The sequence below is a fragment of the Penicillium soppii genome, assembly GCF_028829465.1.
Source record: "Penicillium soppii strain IBT 18220 chromosome Unknown utg000001l, whole genome shotgun sequence".
NCBI classification, from domain to species: Eukaryota; Fungi; Ascomycota; class Eurotiomycetes; order Eurotiales; family Aspergillaceae; genus Penicillium; species Penicillium soppii.
Window position 1 is genome coordinate 1,720,924 of NW_026643231.1, and position 19,836 is coordinate 1,740,759.

Genomic DNA, 19,836 nt, shown 5'->3' on the forward strand with positions numbered 1-19,836 from the left:
ACAGAGAGAGAGAGAGTATTTAGATGGTCAAGTGATGTCACCGCCAAGTGGGGCTTACGATCAAGATTGTGAGACTTCCATTATGGATGACTTCAATATGAAATGCTGACTACTCATATGTATGAAGATAATTAAATGTAGAAAAGCAAGTTGGTATTGGAATGACGCCCGCTAGATATGGTGCTTTCAAAACAAAAATGCACCCCGTCTATGGACACCCCGAACGCTCATGATGCGGGTGTAAAAAAAAAGACCGACCAAAACAAAGGAGATCAAGGCAAAAATGATCGTAACAAGTAGGCGATGTTCAAACGAAAAAGAATCGAAAAGGTCAAAAGACTCATCGCTTTCTAGAAGAAGCAAGAGCAGCCAATTTACGCTGACGCTCAAGCTTCTGCTTTTTAGCTGCCATCTCCCGTCGCAGCTCTTCTTCATCTTCTCGCTTTGCAAATTTCAACGCAGCCGCTTCTTCGCGGTCCACGTCATCCATTCCAGCCTCCATGTCGGATGATGCATCCGAGTAATAATCATCATAGCCACCGTAGTCACCCTCGTCTTCCTCGTCAGTGCCGAGGTATTCATTTTGTCGTCCATTACGAGACTGGTGTCGGCGGTCGTGTCCACCACGCCGGGACGGCAAGCCCAGCGTGCCGCGATATGCAGGCGGCTCAGGTGTCTGGGTCGGTTTGGCGGTGCCCTTGTAAGACGGTCCCTCGGTATCACGCTGGCGGGCAGGCCTGTCCTTGCTGGGGCCTCCAGGCACGGGCTTTTTGCCCGATCGCGCTTCTTTTTGTTTCGCCAGTTCCTCCTCCATCCGTCGTTTGCGCTCAAGTTTGCTGAGTCTTTCTTTGGGACAGGCTTGGTGCTTCAGCATGCCCACCTGTACGGGTGCCTTGGACTGAGCGGCCTTTGCTTGCGCCATGATCGCCGCAAAAGATCCCTTGGGTGGTGGTTTGGATTGCACAGGCGCGACTGAGGGGGTCGGCTTGGCGGGGACTTTCTGGGGGGGTGTCGCTTTTGTCGCCGCAGATGCCGCAGATGTGCTGCTTTTGATAGTAGGCTTTGGGGGGACCGGCTTGGGACTGGCAGCCAAGACGGGCTTTTGCAACGCCTTTGGTATCGCAGGAGCAACAGTTGGCTTGGTCGCAACCGTTGGCTTCATGACTGCGGGCTTGCTCGTCATTTTGGTTTCAGGTTTGGGGGGCCGGGGTAGCGAGTCCTCGGCCTTTCGCTTCACTCCAACATTTGCACTGGTTGGAGGCACTGGTCGCTCATCGAGCGATTTTCGTTCCACCTTCTTGGGAACTGCAGCTGGTGCGGGCGAAGCTGGCGCTTGAGACAGTGGGGATTGTGAGGGTTTACCCGTCTGGATAGACGAGAGAATAGAATCGAGAAACTGTTCGCGATGTTAGCTAGCGAAACCTATACAAAAAGATAGATACAGATAACCATACACTCATTTTGGGACTGTAGGAGAAATGACCCGAAGGGTGTAGTCTGTGAGGAGTTGTACAGAAGAAGTCACGCTCACCGTCGATATTTGGTACGACTAGGTAACTTCATGACTCCGAGCCGAATAGATCTCTGGCTTAGTTCGCTCAGGGATATTCTGTTACTCAAAGAGAACAGAAGCGAGGGGAAGGTCGCGAGCCCGTCTTGACCCAGAAGTTTTGTGAGGTATGGATGAGGCCCCTCAAGAAGACAAGAAGGCGGGGAGGTTTCCAGGTTTGTAGATAGGCCAACATTCAATTACCAAAGCTGGACCCAGAATGGCAAAAGCTTACACGTGACCCTTGGATTTCATGCGCCACACCAACTCGCTTAGAAGAGTTCCCGGCACTAGCCACACCAAATCGCACCACCTTTTTTTTCTTAAGATTCTGGCGCTTCGGTTAATCCTTCGTCAACCAACCCTCTTCCACCAGAACTCGACGTTGCAGTCTCCGCCCAATTCGCGGTTAAATCGATTGTTTCTCCTGTTCAGAAAATAATCATCAAACGTATGTTCACCTTGCTTCTGAATCTACCTGGCGATATCTACACTCCATCAAACGTGTGATCGCATCCAATCTTCAACTCGCGATACTAACAAGAATTTCTTTTGGAACAGTCATTTCAAAATGAAGTACCTCGCTGCCTACCTCCTCCTCGCCCTTGCCGGCAACGAGGCCCCCTCCTCCGCCGACATCAAGGCCGTTCTCTCCTCCGTCGGCATCGACGCTGAGGGTGACCGTCTCGAGAAGGTCATCTCTGAGCTCCAGGGCAAGGACCTCCAGGAGGTTAGTGATATCCGCATTTTTCGCACCACTACTTTGATTTGAACAGTTTGCTAACTCTCTCTTCCAGCTCATTGCTGAGGGTTCCACCAAGCTCGCCTCCGTTCCCTCCGGTGGTGCTGGTGCTGCCCCCGCTGCCGCTGCCGCTTCCGGTGGTGCCGCTGCCGCTCCCGCTGAGGAGAAGGCTGAGGAGAAGGAGGAGGAGTCCGATGAGGACATGGGCTTCGGTCTCTTCGACTAAGCGCCTTATTCTCCAAGGTCTCAAAAATTACGGTTCTGGGGAACAGATGTTTGGTTGGTTTGTCAATCCGGGCAAAACTTGCGCCGGTTGGCTTCCAAAGTGTTTATGGTTAAGACTGTTTTGATACAGTTGCGACTTCTCATGTGAGCTGGAATAAGCTCCTAGCCAATACATTCCATCTGGATTCCACTACAGTTTCTTAGACGTAGTCCATTCGAGCGATCTTAGCTGATCGCCGGGACCTCTAGGTTTAAAAGTGATAGCGTGTAGCCAAATCTGCTTTTAGAATCGTTAATCTAATATTCTTGCCGTGTTACTATGTGAACTACCCAAGGCGCGGTCATGCTCAGAATCAACAATGTCTTATCCTGTCCAAACTTCACGGTCGGATTGAGTAGGTAATTCTAATACCATTATATTACACTTAAGGTACACGATAAGAGAACAATCTTCCATGTAAACATGAGTAAATCCTAATTACAAAGAGTCCATTACAATTGAATACCAATGTTTCGAAATAAATTACATATGTCCCAAAATGGTATAGTGCATAGGGCTTGAACCTACCCGTCGCTTAACGAGCGGCGCCCACTCCCAAACCCAGCGTACTAGCAGCCCGACCGCTCAGCGACACGACAATTTCCGACAACCCATCTTCCTTCGCTTTTCGTACGTTCGAGAAGCGAGCTAACAGGAATATCTGCAAAAATGGCTGACATCGAATACGTGAGTTTTTTTTCTTCTTCGTCCGAGCGCTTACGATGTACTAATATGATTTTCATATAGAACGCCGAGGAGGCTGCCGGTACGTTATGAATTCAACTCCCTACCCATCGCCCATGAACAGAAGGATCGACCCAGGAGAGAAAGGATGTTTATTTCGGTCGACTATGTGATGGGAATGATGGAATCTACACGTTGGCGGGGCAAAACTTTTGAACATGGATGGAAGGGACACGACATTGAAATCGCAGCCGCTGACTGAATTCCTGCCGAACAGAGATCAAGAAGAGAAGACAATTCCGCAAGTTTTCTTACCGCGGCATTGACCTCGAACAGTACGTTTCCACTAAATCATCGAACCCCTCGGAATCCGTTCGCAGCCAGCACCTCGTGATACAGGAATGAAGAATTCCTTGCGATATGCCCTCACGGATATCGCATATCGCATGTCGTGCTTTCTTTCTGGTCTACTTGGTGCTGCGCTGCGACTGAATCCATGTGGAATATGAAGGACACCAATCTGACAGAAAATTCTACAGGCTCCTCGACCTTTCCTCCGAGCAGCTCCGTGATGTCGTTCACGCTCGTGCCCGCAGACGCTTCAACCGCGGTCTGAAGCGCAAGCCCATGGGTCTCATCAAGAAGCTCCGCAAGGCCAAGCAGGAGGCCAAGCCCAACGAGAAGCCCGATCTCGTCAAGACCCACCTCCGTGACATGATCGTCGTCCCCGAGATGATCGGCTCCGTCGTCGGTATCTACTCCGGTAAGGAGTTCAACCAGGTTGAGATCAAGCCCGAGATGGTTGGCCACTACCTGGCTGAGTTCTCTATCTCTTAGTATGTGTCCTTCCACTCCTGTTCTTTATTGATGGCAGCACACTAACAACCTCCCAGCAAGCCCGTCAAGCACGGTCGTCCCGGTATCGGTGCCACCCACTCTTCCCGTTTCATTCCCCTCAAGTAAACGATTTCAAACGATTCCCCTTGGAGTGGCGTGTGGAGGAAATGGTGCTGGGAAATCAAAAATGGAATTCAGCAATTTTCGCAACTGGGTTCTTTTTTCAGCATGTATTTCCAGTTCGGGTCAGCTGTGTCCTGCTCAATTTAAGATCTTGTCGGCATGAAATCATTTTGGGATCTTGATTCGGTTCCTCGCCCCATCTGGCGAGGTAAAAAAAGATACTCTTTCCTTGGTTGGTACTAGGGAAGGCGTTTAATCTAACGACACTACAACTTCATCGATGTGCTATATTGTAGTCTGTAATATTGCCGATCTGAAAACGCAACGGCATAGTTTTGAGGTACAAAATGTCTAGACTTCATATTTTAACGAGGCTAGCCCCAAGGGTCTTAGACATCAGTGTTCTCAGGCAGTAGTATATGCACGTTTCGCTGGGAAAGCGGAGACCATGTTTAATATTGACAAGTACCTAGCTCCACCTACATATTTTTGTACAGGCAAAATTTGCAGTGACCCGGATCAACAGTATCACTACCATATTTGATCACTTTGAATAATATATATTTATTTCCAAAGTCGTTGTGTTCACGACAACATCTCAAAATTTCGACCGTTTGATTACATCATCTCCGCCGAGGCTGTCAAAGAAACCGCCGAAATCACCGAGCGACGATCCCAACGGGTATACTATCCCCAACGCTCGCAACAAATTCAAGCGCACCGAGACTCAACGGCGACGCTTTGGGAGATATTATTGTATCTCATATGATCCTGCTTGGGTTTCAATGGTTCTAATTGAAGATATATGAAGCAAAAACGAGCCTTCTTACATCCAAATGTGGAGTAAACGTTCGGGTATTAGTTTGAACCCCAACCAATGTAACGATGGGCCGAGGCAACCCGCGAACCGAGACTGCGGAGAAAGCCATCTCATAAGTACTCGGTCACTCGTAGAATTCCTATCCTCTTTCATCTGACAGAGATACTCCCAAAGCGGTTTGCCGACTACCTCACTTGAGCCTCAAATTCCCCGGATCGGCCCTTGGCTCTCCCCGCAATTATGCCCGTCTCCTCCAACTACCCCCCAATCGACATCCCAGCCGTAGACCTGTGGACATTCCTCTTCGAACGCAAAGACAGACCTTACCCCGACGAAAAGAGTACGTCATACCCATTGACCTGCTAGCAGCATTCTTCTTCCCCCAAGCCCTAACCCCAGCTAGTCCTCTACCAAGATGCCGAAACCAAGCGCCACTACACCTACAAATCGCTCCGCGAGGCCTCGCTAGACTTCGGCAAGGGCCTGCGCGCCGTCTACGACTGGAAAAAAGGTGACGTGCTTGCCCTCTTCACGCCAAACAGCATCGACACTCCCGTCCTAATGTGGGGCACGCTTTGGGCCGGCGGCGTCATCTCCCCCGCAAATCCGGCTTACACGGTCGACGAGCTGGCATTTCAGCTGAAGAACTCCGGTGCGAAGGGTCTCGCGACGCAGGCGTCTGTCTTGGCTGTTGCCAAGCAGGCCGCGAAGAAGGCCGGCATGTCGGAGGATCGTATTATCTTGATTGGGGAGCAGCGGGATCCAGATGCCCGCATAAAGCATTTCACTTCTGTGCGTAATATTTCGGGTGCTACGCGCTACCGGAAACAGAAGGTTGCGCCGGAGAAGGATGTTGCGTTCTTAGTTTATTCTTCTGGGACGACCGGCGTGCCGAAGGGTGTGATGTTATCCCATCGGAATATCGTGGCCAATATCTTGCAGCAGGTTACTGGTGAGGGGGGAAACTTGAGCTGGGATGGGGGTCCTGATGGGAAGGGGGATCGGGTTCTGGCGTTTTTGCCGTTCTATCACATCTATGGTATGGCTTTCTGATCTGAACTAAGTGCGGCAAGATACTAACGCCGAGTTTGCAGGGTTGACTTGTTTAATTACTCAAGCCCTATACAAGGGTTACCACCTTGTTGTCATGGCCAAATTTGACATTGAGAAGTGGTGCGCTCACGTGCAGAACTACCGCTGCACATTCAGTTATATCGTCCCTCCCGTGGTGCTGCTATTGGGCAAGCACCCGGTAGTTGACAAGTATGACCTGTCGAGCCTGCGCATGATGAACTCCGGCGCTGCCCCGCTTACACAGGAATTGGTGGAGGCAGTCTACTCGCGCATCAAGGTCGGCATCAAGCAAGGCTACGGACTCAGCGAGACCAGCCCCACCACCCACTCGCAGCAGTGGGGGGATTGGCGCGAAGCTATTGGTTCCGTCGGCCGTTTGATGCCTAACATGCAAGCCAAGTACATGACCATGCCTGAGGATGGCTCTGAGCCAAAGGAAGTTCCGGTGGGCGAGGTGGGCGAGCTATACTTGAGTGGCCCTAACGTTTTCCTCGGCTACCATCAGAACCCGGAGGCAACCAGGGGTTGTCTTTCTGAAGATGGCTGGTTCCAGACTGGTGACGTTGGTTTCCAGGATGTGAAGGGCAACTTTTTCATTACCGATCGTGTTAAGGAGCTTATCAAGTACAAGGGCTTCCAGGTGCCTCCTGCCGAGCTGGAGGGACTTCTGGTTGACAGTGACGCCATCGATGATGTTGCTGTCATTGGTATTGAGAGTGAAGCGCACGGCTCAGAGGTTCCTTTGGCTTGTGTTGTTCGCAGCGCAAAGAGCAAGTCGTCTGGTGCGAACGAAAAAGACGAAGCGGAGAAAATCATCAAGTGGCTGGATAGCAAGGTCGCCCACCACAAGCATCTACGTGGTGGTGTACAGTTTGTCGATGAGATCCCCAAGAACCCAAGCGGAAAGATCCTGCGTCGTGTGCTGAAGCAGAAGTTCAAGGACATAGCCAATGCACCCAAGGCCAAGCTTTAGATATGATTCGTGACATAGAAGCAAAATATATTTTAGACATATGCATGACCATGTTCATATTGAATATATATCCGAAGAGTAACCGAAAATTTTCTCACCCGCCTTTCTTACCGTTTCCTAAACTTGGACCTTGTAATAATTCGAAGCCTAGAATTTCAACCCAGCCTCAGGAAAAAACCTCTTAACCATCCCCTCCACATCCTCCCCAACAACAGCATCGACCTTCTCCCTCGCAACCCTCTCAACAGCTCCCTCAACCCCCTCCTCTCCATTAACAAGATCAATCCAACCCTCCGTATCACTCCTAGCAAGCAACAAATCTGCAACAATAGCAACATCCTCCCGCGTAACACTCCCCCTACCCTTAGGCGTGATACCCAGATCGACCATCCGCGTCGCAGGCTCATCTGTCAGAGTCCCAGGACGCAGATTGATAGCCTGGAACCGGGAGGCATTGGGATCCCGCTTCCGCACCTCCGCCAGCGCAGTCAGGTACTCGTCTGCTTCTTGCTTGGCTTTCGCGTAGGTCGGCAGGATCTCCGTGTTGACCTTTACCACGCCCGCCCATTCGGAGTCCGACATCCAGCTTGGCTGTTTCTTGCGGCTGCCTAGATACGAGACCATCAAAAATTTGCTTACGCCCGGGCTGGCGAAGGAGGCGGTCATGAAGTGTTTGGCGGCTTCTTGGTCGATGGCAATTGTGGCTGATGGGCCACCTTTCCCGCCGGCGCCTGGGGGTTGTTAGTTTTATTTAGTGTCAATATTCATTTATTTGTTGGGCATCTGGTGGGCATGTTTGGTGTTGATCTTTTGATGTTTCAAACTATGTAGATGTCGTATATTGTGTACAGTGGGGTGTTTCGATAAGGTGAGGGGTGAGGGGAACTTCTTACCAGCCGACCAGACCACATAGTCGGGGGAAACTGTATCAATGATCTTTTGGGCATCGGCGGCACTCTTCACATCCGCTAGACTTGAGAGAAGGACATTGAGATTGCCCTTGAGACCCTTTCCTAGAGCGAGAATCTCGCTTTCGTGATCAGGGTTGCGGATCACGCTGGTAACGTTCCAGCCGCGTTTGAGGAGGAGCGGGGTGAGGTGGAGGGCGACTTTGCCGTGGCCACCGAGTAGAAGAATTTGCATGGTGATTTATTTTGTTCGTCAGAGATGTATGTGCAAGTTGAGAATGTTTCGAAGGCTTTTTACCTCAATTGATGGTATTTATGTTGTTTCTGCGGATCATTGCGTCACCAACTCTGCAGTGATTTCTAATCCCTAAACCTACTACGTCCAATGTCTACTACTCCATACATTCATACATGTATGATATCTGCGTTCTCACCAATATTTAGCCTAGTTTATCTCCTCTTTTTTCTATTGCCCGCTCGAATCCCGGGAGCATGAGGGTTTCCCGGAATTAATCAATCAAAATTCCTGGATTTTATAAACATCATTGGTATATGGGTTATTGCAGCGTGGAGGCTCCTCTGACTGGAATACTTAGTAGAACGATGATCATGGCCTGTGACACACTTTGAAGAGAGAAATGTTGATGAGCGATATATCGCAACGGTTATTAGGAGTTGACTCAACAATGCTTTCCACGACACATCAGTAGAATAAACGAAAACCTCAACGACTAGCCGATAAATGGAGAAAACATGAGGGTCAATGGGGAAGCAAACGTGCAGCCTGCGACTAAATCAATTAATTGGTTGTCTTGAAAATCTGACTACAGCATGGTAGAAAACAATAGATAATCGGATTCATTCATTCATTTTCTCGTCAGACGCAGGCAAAGAAGTAGGTGTTTATGAATATAATTGGCCAGACAACAGTCTCCACCTCAACCCGCGGACATTTCCTAAATACCTAGGCAATCCCACAAATCTACGGCAAGAATTGATTTCACCCTGCTGCCCAAGTTCGATATCCTCTGAGACAAGTACGTGACATGTCCACTTTTCTGCCATATTCCCTAGGCCCCTAACCCAAGCCTTCTCCTCGTACTTCGTACGGAGTACATTGTTGGCTAATACAGTAACAATTCCCCACTATAATTGATTGAAGCTATGTTTTAAACCTCACAGCTTAAAGGTTTTCTTGAAACTTCACGAGGGCTTTCTATCAACGTATATACGGGCTTATTCATACATATGCAGTAGAAGTTAGAAGTTGCCGTCTCTACGACGGTGAATTACACACGCGATAAACAGACCACATACAGTGTGTATCATAAGTATTTGACCTCCGGTACTTTGACCTAAGACCCACTATTTTATCCTGCCGTACTGAAACCTCCGAAACTTCAGTTTCAGTCTAATAGCTAGTAGGGTGTCCCTCATAATTAATGACATCAGCCACTGCCCCCTACCCTGCGTATCAAAGACATGTTCAAACACAAGAATGCGAGAGTCGTATTAGAACGCGTTGGAATATAGCGTGTATGCTATCATGTCGAGACGCTATTGCTACAAAGGATGTGATAGTTGATATGTTGGGGTGCCACACATTCTCCGGCATGGATCTATGTGGTTGATGGGTATAAAATTTAGTCTCAGAGACCACTGCACCGAGGGTCAGGTTGGGCTGAGCTGGGCTGGAACTCTTCGACGTGTTGGTCTGCAAGACGCAAGGAAAATGCAGGCACTATTCGGCAGGAAACAGACGGCTGATAGAGGATTGAGGGAGGCTAAAGCACTTGGTAGCAAGCGCCGTGAACAGTGCGGCGAAACATTCGACAGATAAATCGATGACTATCCATGTGATAGAAAAAGGTCCCAAAGACCATGGAAGCCCCATTCACCCACCTTTCCCTCACCCTGAACCGTCATGACTCTAGGCCACATTCTGGCCATCCCAGTGGCTCTTCTAGTGGTCTATATCTGCATTCGAATCGGTTCTATCCGGAGGCAGTTTCGCGACCTGGTATGGCCTCCATTTGTGCACCCCCTCCCCCGAGTCCTAAGACTGACAAGATACATATGTGCTATTTACAGCCTAAACCACCCCACCATGCGTTTCTGGGCCACTTCCCCGTCCTCTTGCGTGAGCTCTGGACCTTACCCAAAGATATCTTTCCCCCGTTAGTGGTGGATCTGGTTCGGCGCAAATTTGATCTACCGGCGGTTTTCTTTCTCGACTTGTACCCCCTCTTCAATCCTATCGTGTTTATCAGCGACCCCGGCCTCGCGCGAAAGGTAACGCAGGAAGATCGATCGCTGCGATATCCGGGTATTTTTGAGACGCTGTATCCGGCCATTCCAACCCGATGGTTTCGCACCGTAGCGGATCGGACATGGACCAAATCGCATCCTGTGGTCGGCGTCTCCTTTACGGCTACGCACTTCGTCCAGATGGTGCCACAGATGGCCGAGGACCTGCGAGGTATGTTGGATCAACTGAACGACTGGTCCGACCGGGACCAGATCTTTTGCATGGAGCGCGTGGCCACCGATGCCATCCTCGCCATGACTGGACGAGCGTATTTTGGTATGGAGCTGGACTGTTTCGCCCCGAAAAGCCAGTGGACGTCGGCCTTCCGGGCTGCTACCATACCAATATCAGCAGCGAGGAACCCTTTGTGGAAGCCATTTGTGTTGCCGTTGTGGAAGAGACATGCCCGAAATTTCCATGCGATGATTCGGGAGAAAGTCCAGCATGCGTTCGATAAGGATGAAGATCATGGAGCCGGGGTTCCCTCGTTACTAGTATCCTCCTTCGCTGTCTATCGGAAGAACGGATTCCCCGGGTTTCCTCGGGTCTCCGAAGAAGTCCTTTCCACGGAGTATCTAGAAGAGCTGACCTCTACGTAAGGTCCCTCCCTTAAATCGACGATGTGGGCTAACGAACGTAGTGGTGCAGCCTTCTTGATCGGAGCCACGAGTGGTGCATCCGTGATCAGTGTAAGATGTCCTGGCTCTGATCCTCTGAGGGAGAATGCTGATCGTTTCGGACACGGTAGTATGCCTTTCTGCTCCTCCACCAGCATCCAGACATACTGGAAGACCTTCGTAGAGAGTACGGGCGGGTGTGCGGATTCAACCGACAGTCCATCCTCCTTGCATTACAGAGTCGCCCTCGTCTGCTGAACGACTTAAAGCTGACCCACGCAGTGTTGAAGGAGACGCTCCGGCTCTTTCCGATGGGTCCTGTTCTGCGCAAGTGCCCTAGGTATTTCGTTTCAAGTCCGTTGAGTTCTACGATGCTAATGAGAATTCCTAGCGAGACCATGGAAAATGAGGGCAGGACATATGATATTCGGAATCATATCGTAAGTCTCGTTACCTCTCATGCTCTCTCTGTTCGATCTTGACCGGAGTAGGTCGCTATCTCGCACAACTTCCTCCATCGCCGCTCCGACCTTTTCCCCGACCCCGATGCTTTCAATCCATACCGGTTTCTGCCCGGTGCCGTCGTTCCCATCCCCGCCGACGCCTGGCGCCCATTCGAAAAGGGGAACGGATACTGCGTGGGACAGGAGCTGGCTATGATCCAAATGAAGGTCATGTTGCTGTTGACTTTAACCGAGTTCGATTTTCAGCCAAAGTACGCGCCAAAAGCTGCTAGGGGCCCAGATATCTACGGCGGATACGCCTACACAACTGGCTCAGGCATCGGACCGACGCCGGCTGGAGGACTACCTATGCGTGTGGACAAACGAGTGAAGTAGAGAAAGCTTTCATATGTAGCCTGGTGCCGGGCTCTTATATTGTACTTGACTTTCCATTTGGCATCATTGCATTCATCTCGTCTAGCCTAAATCTGTAACTACAGTTTAAATGGAAACGAGGCACTGGCAAGATAGTAGCAGTTCACATACACGCCGCTCTTTTCTGTGTAAGAAAAGGCAATCCATGTATGCAACGTGGTCGAGTCCTTGGGGTCTTGCTTGGGGCTGCGGATCATTTAGCACAGCAGTCTAGTCACCGGGGGAGAGAAGCACCTACAACATTGAGAACAAGCGATCTGTATACTGGTCGCCCAGGTCCGACCATCCTACCCGTTTAAAGAAAGCTGACAATCCATCGGCCACCTTCTTATCGTTGAGACAGTGACCAGGGATGTAGATCCGGGGCGATGGGACCTTGTCACCAGGGCGAATTTCGTAAGCCCATAGCATGGGGGGATTCTGCACAGCCTGCTCAGGCAGCGTCTCGAAGTTCTGAATGGGCAGCAGATCCCAGAGCTCCTTAAGATAGGCAAGACCTTTCATAGTGACTGCGTCCGTGTAGCGGCCGCCGACGGTCCACAGGTCCTCGGCCCGGCCCCAGGTGGTGTGGAAATCCGAGCCGTAGATCTTGATGCGCGACTGGCTGCGCGGGATGCAGTCGAACGAGAACCAGGTGGCATCGTTGAAGTTGCTGGTGCTATCCAAATAGTTGATCACGGTGGCCAGCGTCTCGCGATCAATCGTGTCGCGATAAATGGCGTGGATGGACCCCGTCAGCAGCTCCTTCAGGGGGGTCCCTGAGGCGCGTGCCTTCATATTGGGAATCAGGTAGATCTTGACGATCACCTCGTCGTCACAAAAGTCGAATCCCATCGAGTGTTGCATCTTCGCAATGGAGAAGGACTCGGGCAGCGTGCGCGTCTGGTCGAGAAACGCCTCCTCTTCGCGACTTGTGCACAGAGCGCTGGAGAAGTGCCGCCATAGCTCAAGGTCAAAGGACTTGAGTGCCTTGACTTGCGACAGCTGGTTCAGCGTGTCCCAGATCTTGTAGTGACTGTATGGATCACGAGCAGTGCCCGCGAACTGGCTGATTGGCTCAACGCCAACGCGGACCATTGCATTTGCGTCAATGTTTCGCCAATTGATGCTGTATTCCAAGGGCAGTCCACTGGGGGTAATCCCCGTGTTCCATGCCCGGCCGGGCACATCATAGGGTCGATACCACGAGAAGTTGGGGATGACATGCTCATAGAAAAATTGCAGGAACTCATATTGTTGGTCAGGGGTGGCCTTGGTCCACTTGATAAAATCGGCCAACGTGGAAGCTGCATGATCCCACCAGAACTCCTCATCGGGACTAGGGAACTTCTTATATTTGGAAAGCACCTGATAAGGGGTGAGGCAGCTTGGAGACGAAAGAGAGCCCATAATGCCGGCGATGAGATCCAAATTTAATCTTAATAAAAGTGAACTACATAGCTGCTGGGGGTCTCCCATTCTTTATCGTTGACGATTTTCATCTATACCTGTCTCAACTCCCTTGAGGGGGGACAACACATCATGCAGCAGGCCTGCATTGTGACCGCATGTGCATGTTTGATCACTCCCACTCTATGCAATAGAAATGCACGGCGAGAAAGTCCCAAGCAGGGAAGAAGAAGAACCAGTGAAACATGGCGTGGAACATTGCATTACGGCACGTCCTTTATTGTAGCAACATAATATGACCCACAGTCAATGGCCGGCTGTGCCTGATAGCTGAGCTCTTTCTTTTCAGGGCTGGCCAGATCGTCCATTGGCCTCCCATCGAGTTTTTGTCGTGTCACCATGATTACTGTCACCTTCTTCTGGGTTGGAATTGCTCTGAGCGCCGTATGGACGCTATACAGGGTCGTCCTGTACCCCTATTGCGTGTCGCCGTTGAGGACTCTACCTCAAGCCGAGGTAGGCACTCCCACCCAGATCTCCTAGGATGAGTGGCTGAAAGAGTGCAGCGCGGCCACTGGCTATGGGATCATGCCTTTTCCGAGTTCCTCCAACCCATTGGCCAATTGCACGCGGAGCTCTTGTTGCACATACCCAATGACGGTATGATCTGTCTACGTGGCCTGTTTGGCGCGCCCAAGATCTTGCTCACGTCCCCCAAGAGCCTGGCCGATGTTCTTGTACACCAGGCAGATGACTTCGAGAAGCTCCCAGGCGAGCGGAAGATCCTCCGCGCTGTGGTTGGTGATGGCCTGGTTACGGCCGAAGGTGATGTGCATCACCAGCAGAAACGAAAGCTGCTGGCTGCCTTCACGCCGCCGCAGATCCGTGCTCTCTATCCAGTCTTGTGGAAAGAGGCGACCGCGCTGACCCAGCAGATCAAACGAACCCTGACCCATGATGGGTCCGGGACCTATACAGGGACCACAGACATGGTCTACTGGGCACCACGAGTCAGCATGGATATGATGGGAGCAGCCGGCTTTGGCCAGTCTTTTCATTGCGTGCGCGACGCGGACAGCGAGATCATCCACTGCTATGAGAAAGCCTTCGCGATCGGAGTAGGACATCTGGTGTGTGTCTTCGCCGACACCCTGCTTCCACGGATCATCCTACAATGGCTACCATGGCCCCGATGGCGGCAATTCCGCCATAACATCGACTGCATCCGAGACTTCTGTCATCAATGGGTGACCGATGCAAAGGCGACGAGTGCCCTCGGGGATGGCATACCAAGCAATCTGCTAGCGAATATGATCCATACCGGCGAATATACATTTCAGGAGTTAATTGAACAGGTCCGGACCTTCCTAGCGGCCGGGTATACATTTACCTCGATTCTGATTTCTCCGTTTTGTATACTGATTGAGTGCCACAGACATGAAAACACCTCCTCGGTGGTGATGTGGGTCATGCTGTCCCTCGCCTCCAATTCTGAGCTGCAATCTCGCCTCCGTCAGGAGTTGCAGGCGAACCTCCCAAAACGTGAGTTAGATGAGGTCGATCCGGCGATCCTCGAACAGCTGCCTCTTCTGAATGCCGTCGTGAGTGAGGCCATTCGGATGTTTCCCCCGTTACCGATTGGCAACCGCATCGCCATTCGAGATACCACCGTCATGAACCATCCGATTCCCAAAGGGACGCCGTTTTTGATCGTACCAAGAGCCATCAACCGGTCCTTCGAACTCTGGGGTCCCGATGCCGATCGATTCAATGCGGACCGATGGATCAATCCCGACACGGGTCGTTTCAACAACCACGGTGGTGCGAGCAGCAACTATTCCTTTCTCTCATTTTTCCACGGACCCCATAACTGTATTGGACAACAATTTGCGCGGGCCGAACTCCGGACGGTCGTCGCTGCGGTCATTCAGTCGTTTGATATGGCCCTTGACAATCCCGCGGCCGATGTCTCCCCCGTGGGCTGGTTCACCCCACGGCCAGCAGACGGGGTCAAAGTGAAGCTGCGCTCGCTGGTGTGATTGATGTTCGAGGCTTTGCACTCTGGGGCCAGGATGACATCTGCCAATGGTTTACCAGTTGTTCAAATGCATATGTTGGAGCTTAAAGGTATGATATACTAAAGTCAAGACAACATGGTATATGGTACCAAAACCATTGACTACATTTCACAAGTTTCTCATTTAGCCCGAAATATGTTATGTAGCCTAGTTTCGATACATGAAATTCAAGAAATTCCACGATATATGACTTTGAATATCGAGGGAGTAGGTTATTTACGGTTGCCTCACAATTGTCGACCTACTATTAAGATACCACGATACTTTTTCTAGATGGCCGTGAAAAAAACATTATCCATTAAGCGACAATCTACGTGTATGGCATTAGAGGGTAAACCCTAAATTAATCCCAGACTAAATCATGCGCCGACCCTGGTGTGAACCATCACGGGCATTCCCTTATTCACATGAGGCCCAATGTGGAACTCAGGATACCCTTCGCCACCCAGGTATTCTGCCGCTCGGGGGGCACCTTTGGGAAACACAGGAACCAAGTCAAACTCGCGGCTAGTGGTTAAGAGCAGCAAAATCAGCGATTTTAAAGCCAGAGTTTGCCCCGGGCAACTCAGTAGGCCTTTCTCAAAAGGACGAAAAGCGTCAGCAGGAATGGGGGGATTGGCCTCAGGGAGGAAGCGATGAGGCCGGAAGGAATCGGGATCAGGGAACAGGTCCGCACGACGACCCATGGCCAAGTGACAGATAAAGGCCTGGAAATCATCAGTATAGAGCTATACGATGCATGGAATGAGGGAATCGGAAGCACCGAAGCACCTACCACGTTGCACACCACCGGATATTCCTTGCCTTCGCTCTCGATGAACTCCCTAGAAGGCTTTCAATATTGGTTCTTTCCCGTATCTCAGGGCAGCCTACCCTGGTTTCAGTTTCTTAAACACCCCACCAACACCAATCAGGCGCAGGGTTTCCTTGACGACAGCCAGGGTAAAGGGTAATGAATTAATTCGGTGTGGCTCCTTCTGCAACAGCTCCCATGTCTGGGTTCTGTCGGGGGAAAAGACACGATCATGTTCTTCCCGCATCTCCCGCAAGCAGTCGGGATGCTTATGCAGGAACAGATAACAGTACTAGATTGACATAGGTTAGCTGTGACTGCGGTAGAATGTAGTATAGTATCCAGAATACATACCGAGGCCGCCCCTGCTGTGACAACCGAAGCCAGAATGATCACCTTCAATCTGCGTGGACTCAGTTAGAGCGATTCTCCTAGGAAGACAGCTGCATACGTGTCAACCAGATAGGCGATTGATTCTGCATGATCCATTCGACCGCTTGCCAATTGTTCCACATGGGCCAAGTAGATCGGTGATTGGCTCATCATGCCAGATTCCCCTGTTTGCACCGCGTTTTGGACACTTGCAACAAGAACCCCGTTGAGACAGTCTGTACGCTGTTTTGCTTCCTTCGAGCAGATATATCGCTTGACGGGATTCCATCTCATCGTATCCAACGACCGCTTAATAATGGGATCCAAGGTACTTGTCTCGGCCAGCAGATCGAAGGACCCGCCTAGCTGTATGACGCATCCGACCTCAATGATATACGAAATCAACAGGTCTTTGATAGGATAATGCTGCCCACTTTGGGATATTGAGTGTAGGCGGGAGCGTAACGAATGCAGGCTGGGGAACAGCAAGGATGTGGCTTCGTTCACGCGTGTCGATGTGAGGGCCGCATTCAGGGCCGGGTTCTCCTTCTTCCAATTCTTCTGTTCCACAGCCAGGATAAATTCGGCAGTCAACAGCGGACTGAAAAGATTTGGCGAAAATCGCTCGCGTGGCTGGGGCTTGATTTGCGTCATGTGCTTGGCGACGGCCGGTTCGGCGACGACCATGATCGAGGGTAGGATCGGCCAGAGGTCAAGATAGAAGACCGAGGGCATGTTGTACTTACGTCGGATGTTCTCAACACAGAATAGATGGAAAAACCCCTCGGGCGATGCTAGAATCTCGGCTAGCACGACCCCCAGATTCCCCAGTAGCATATTATGCGGAGGCGTTGGCTACAGTGAGGATAGAAACCAATTAACCTCACATATTACATTGGGGTTGTCTAAGGGAGAAGGAGAGTGCCTACTAATCCATGATACCGCCGTCGATGCTTCACTGTCTGGATCACGGAGAGACTCAAGAGAAGCCCGACAGTCAGGAGAGTGAAGGTTCCGAATGGTCCTAGGGGATCGCGCATCATGGCAATGGGTGCAGACTGGAGCAGAGTTGAAGACATATTCTGCTTCTCGGGATCGGGTCGTCTCCAAAATGAAACTCGATTTGAGATTTTAGTGGGAAGGGCCCTGGCAATATGGGAAATGACAGCCTTCTGTTAACTGCTTAATCCCTCGGCAAATTATTTCCGGGCATTCCATCATGGTACACTGTTGTTCGATCGCTCATATATATAATTTTAGCCTTCTGAACATGAGTTGAATAACGGTGTGCGGAACAGATGCATAACACCGTACATGCGCGTTGCTCAACTGGCCTCAATATGCAGCAGTTTTCTTCGACTGACATTTGCTTTCTCAAATAGGGTTAGGATCAAGTGGGATCAGTGTCACTCTGCATGCAGCCGCTGAGTTGCAATAATGCGCAACCTTGCATGTTGGCGGTGATACCTATCGCCATTGGAACGTCGTGTGCCTGTGGGGTTCAATGGGGTGATCCGTATTTTTGAAGGTAAGTGAATACGTAAAATTCCGTGATTTTTAACGAGAAGGGAAGCCATCCTTCTCAGTAGTGCAAAGGTTTGAATCCCTTTCCATTTTGCATAGCAGCTTACCTCGACAATAAAAATGAGGCATACTCTCCCAGCCGATCTTGCCACTCTATGGCGGGATAGTCCAGGATATGAATTGGCACGCAGCAGGGCTTTCAATAAGCGAATCCCGCCAGAATTACCCCATGCGATTGTGAGGCCAAAGAATGTGGAGCAAATCCAGCATGCGGTGCAGCTCGCCATTGACCTTGACAAGCAAATCCGCGTCCGATCCGGAGGCCATAGCCTAGCGGGTTGGACGTTGTGCGCGGATTGTATTCTCATCGATTTGGTCGACTTCAGGCATATGGAGTACGATACCACGACCACCATTGTCAGTGCCTCTCCCAGTACCACGAGCGCCCAGCTGAACGAGCTGCTGGTCGCCCATGGGCGCTTTATGCCGTTCGGCCACTGTGGAGATGTCGGACTGGGTGGGTACCTTCTCCAAGGTGGGATGGGATTTAATTGTCGGGTAAGTTGGGGATTTGCAAACCTCAGGATCCATTGCATGCACATTAACAGAACGAGTAGAGCTATGGGTGGGCATGCGAGTACCTGGTCGGCATTGATTTGATTACGGCCGACGGCGAATACAAACATTGTAGTGAAAGTGAAAATGAGGACCTATTCTGGGCAGCTCGAGGCGCTGGTCCAGGTACCTCTACCATCCTATCACTTCCCTCCATGCGTCTAACGAACTACCTCGGTAGAATTCCCCGCAATTGTGACCCGGTTTTTTATCCAGACGCGACCGGCAGCCGCAGAATACGAGAAGAGCACCTTCATCTGGCCCGCAGCCTGTTCGGACGCGGTGGTATCGTGGATTTTGAAGGTATGGACCCCCTCTCTAAGTCAACACTCAGCCATACTGAGGCTGGATCCGGCACGCAGATTCTCCCCGAACTACACGCCGACATTGAACCACTCGTGATAAGTACCATTATCCCTGGACCCAACGTCGCTGCCATTCTGGTGCAGTTTCTGGTCTTTTTGGGCACCAATGAAACCGGCGCAGAGAAGCTGAAGCTCTCTCTGACGGCCATGCCAGATGGAACCCTCATGGAGTTCAAGGGCGAACCCACCAGCATTCAACAGGAATATGCGTCCCAGGAACGCACCATGCCTCGGGATTCTCGCTACATCTGTGACAGTGTGTGGTTCAAAGATGGGATTGACTTTGTCGCCGTCACCCGACGAATGTTCCGTGAATTTCCTCGGGATCAATCAATGGTCTACTGGGAGCCTCTATATCCAACGAGTCGGAGAAAGTTACCAGACATGGCTTTTAGTCTCCAGGCAGATCAATACCTCGCCCTGTACGCGATCTTCGAAGACTCCCAGCAAGATGAAGAACAGAGTACTCGTATCCAAGAGTTTATTCAAGAGATTAAGCCCTATGTTCTGGGAACCTTCGCTGCTGACGGGGTGCCTGAGGTGCGCAAATCTCAGTACTGGTCGGCAGACGTCATCGAGAGACTGTACTCAGTGTGCCAGAGATGGGATCCTGCCCACCGACTCGGATGCACTCTGCTGGATCCAACGCGGAAGATGAAATTTTAGCGAGTCTGTGTCACTGTGCAACTGAAGCACGTACTTTGCTATGTCGCTGGGATGAGCAATGAGTGGGGGGGGGGGGGGGGTCATTCGCCATGCAGTACGCGTACTGCTGGAAGGGCACCACTTCTCCTCCACTGGCCATTAAAAGAAGCAATGATGATAAAGCAGAGGATGCGCAACCTATCACGGCTGGCAGGCAGTTTAGCCAGTCAGGTGACGAGTAATTCGAGTGAGGACTGACTCGTTCACGAACTAGGGT

General features: G+C 50.9%; 10 protein-coding genes across 10 annotated transcripts; 6 read left to right on the top strand and 4 right to left on the bottom strand.

Moving 5' to 3' along the window:
• Positions 1–340: 340 nt before the first annotated feature.
• Positions 341–1,460, bottom strand: N7529_000662 (uncharacterized protein; the record flags this gene model as incomplete). Its single annotated transcript, XM_057236193.1, has 2 exons — positions 341–1,396; positions 1,455–1,460. The coding sequence occupies 2 exons, from the start codon at positions 1,458–1,460 to the stop codon at positions 341–343; spliced, it is 1,062 nt and encodes a 353-aa protein (XP_057102996.1).
• Positions 1,461–1,879: 419 nt separating this feature from the next.
• aspf8 (ribosomal P2 domain-containing protein) lies at positions 1,880–2,517 on the top strand (the record flags this gene model as incomplete). Its single annotated transcript, XM_057236194.1, has 3 exons — positions 1,880–2,055; positions 2,111–2,279; positions 2,347–2,517. Coding segments are annotated over 3 exons (516 nt in total), but the record flags the coding sequence as incomplete, so codon positions are not given.
• Positions 2,518–3,225: 708 nt separating this feature from the next.
• On the top strand, positions 3,226–4,203 carry N7529_000664 (40S ribosomal protein uS19; the record flags this gene model as incomplete). Its single annotated transcript, XM_057236195.1, has 5 exons — positions 3,226–3,243; positions 3,304–3,322; positions 3,518–3,575; positions 3,780–4,076; positions 4,134–4,203. The coding sequence occupies 5 exons, from the start codon at positions 3,226–3,228 to the stop codon at positions 4,201–4,203; spliced, it is 462 nt and encodes a 153-aa protein (XP_057102998.1).
• Positions 4,204–5,260: 1,057 nt separating this feature from the next.
• N7529_000665 (acyl--CoA ligase) lies at positions 5,261–7,067 on the top strand (the record flags this gene model as incomplete). Its single annotated transcript, XM_057236196.1, has 3 exons — positions 5,261–5,360; positions 5,424–6,059; positions 6,115–7,067. The coding sequence occupies 3 exons, from the start codon at positions 5,261–5,263 to the stop codon at positions 7,065–7,067; spliced, it is 1,689 nt and encodes a 562-aa protein (XP_057102999.1).
• A 147-nt stretch (positions 7,068–7,214) lies between these two features.
• N7529_000666 (uncharacterized protein) lies at positions 7,215–8,210 on the bottom strand (the record flags this gene model as incomplete). Its single annotated transcript, XM_057236197.1, has 2 exons — positions 7,215–7,798; positions 7,961–8,210. 2 exons carry the CDS (start codon positions 8,208–8,210, stop codon positions 7,215–7,217), a joined length of 834 nt encoding a protein of 277 aa, XP_057103000.1.
• A 1,689-nt stretch (positions 8,211–9,899) lies between these two features.
• N7529_000667 (cytochrome P450) lies at positions 9,900–11,739 on the top strand (the record flags this gene model as incomplete). Its single annotated transcript, XM_057236198.1, has 6 exons — positions 9,900–9,995; positions 10,067–10,878; positions 10,924–10,972; positions 11,032–11,240; positions 11,292–11,340; positions 11,392–11,739. 6 exons carry the CDS (start codon positions 9,900–9,902, stop codon positions 11,737–11,739), a joined length of 1,563 nt encoding a protein of 520 aa, XP_057103001.1.
• Positions 11,740–11,837: 98 nt separating this feature from the next.
• Positions 11,838–13,167, bottom strand: N7529_000668 (uncharacterized protein; the record flags this gene model as incomplete). The annotated part of the gene is made up of 2 exons (XM_057236199.1): positions 11,838–11,964; positions 12,017–13,167. 2 exons carry the CDS (start codon positions 13,165–13,167, stop codon positions 11,838–11,840), a joined length of 1,278 nt encoding a protein of 425 aa, XP_057103002.1.
• Positions 13,168–13,566: 399 nt separating this feature from the next.
• Positions 13,567–15,206, top strand: N7529_000669 (cytochrome P450; the record flags this gene model as incomplete). Its single annotated transcript, XM_057236200.1, has 3 exons — positions 13,567–13,683; positions 13,734–14,545; positions 14,603–15,206. 3 exons carry the CDS (start codon positions 13,567–13,569, stop codon positions 15,204–15,206), a joined length of 1,533 nt encoding a protein of 510 aa, XP_057103003.1.
• Positions 15,207–15,604: 398 nt separating this feature from the next.
• On the bottom strand, positions 15,605–17,489 carry N7529_000670 (cytochrome P450; the record flags this gene model as incomplete). The annotated part of the gene is made up of 6 exons (XM_057236201.1): positions 15,605–15,952; positions 16,021–16,069; positions 16,119–16,330; positions 16,393–16,441; positions 16,490–17,265; positions 17,340–17,489. The coding sequence occupies 6 exons, from the start codon at positions 17,487–17,489 to the stop codon at positions 15,605–15,607; spliced, it is 1,584 nt and encodes a 527-aa protein (XP_057103004.1).
• A 565-nt stretch (positions 17,490–18,054) lies between these two features.
• N7529_000671 (FAD-binding oxidoreductase) lies at positions 18,055–19,580 on the top strand (the record flags this gene model as incomplete). The annotated part of the gene is made up of 2 exons (XM_057236202.1): positions 18,055–18,492; positions 18,552–19,580. The coding sequence occupies 2 exons, from the start codon at positions 18,055–18,057 to the stop codon at positions 19,578–19,580; spliced, it is 1,467 nt and encodes a 488-aa protein (XP_057103005.1).
• Between the last annotated feature and the right edge of the window lie 256 nt (positions 19,581–19,836).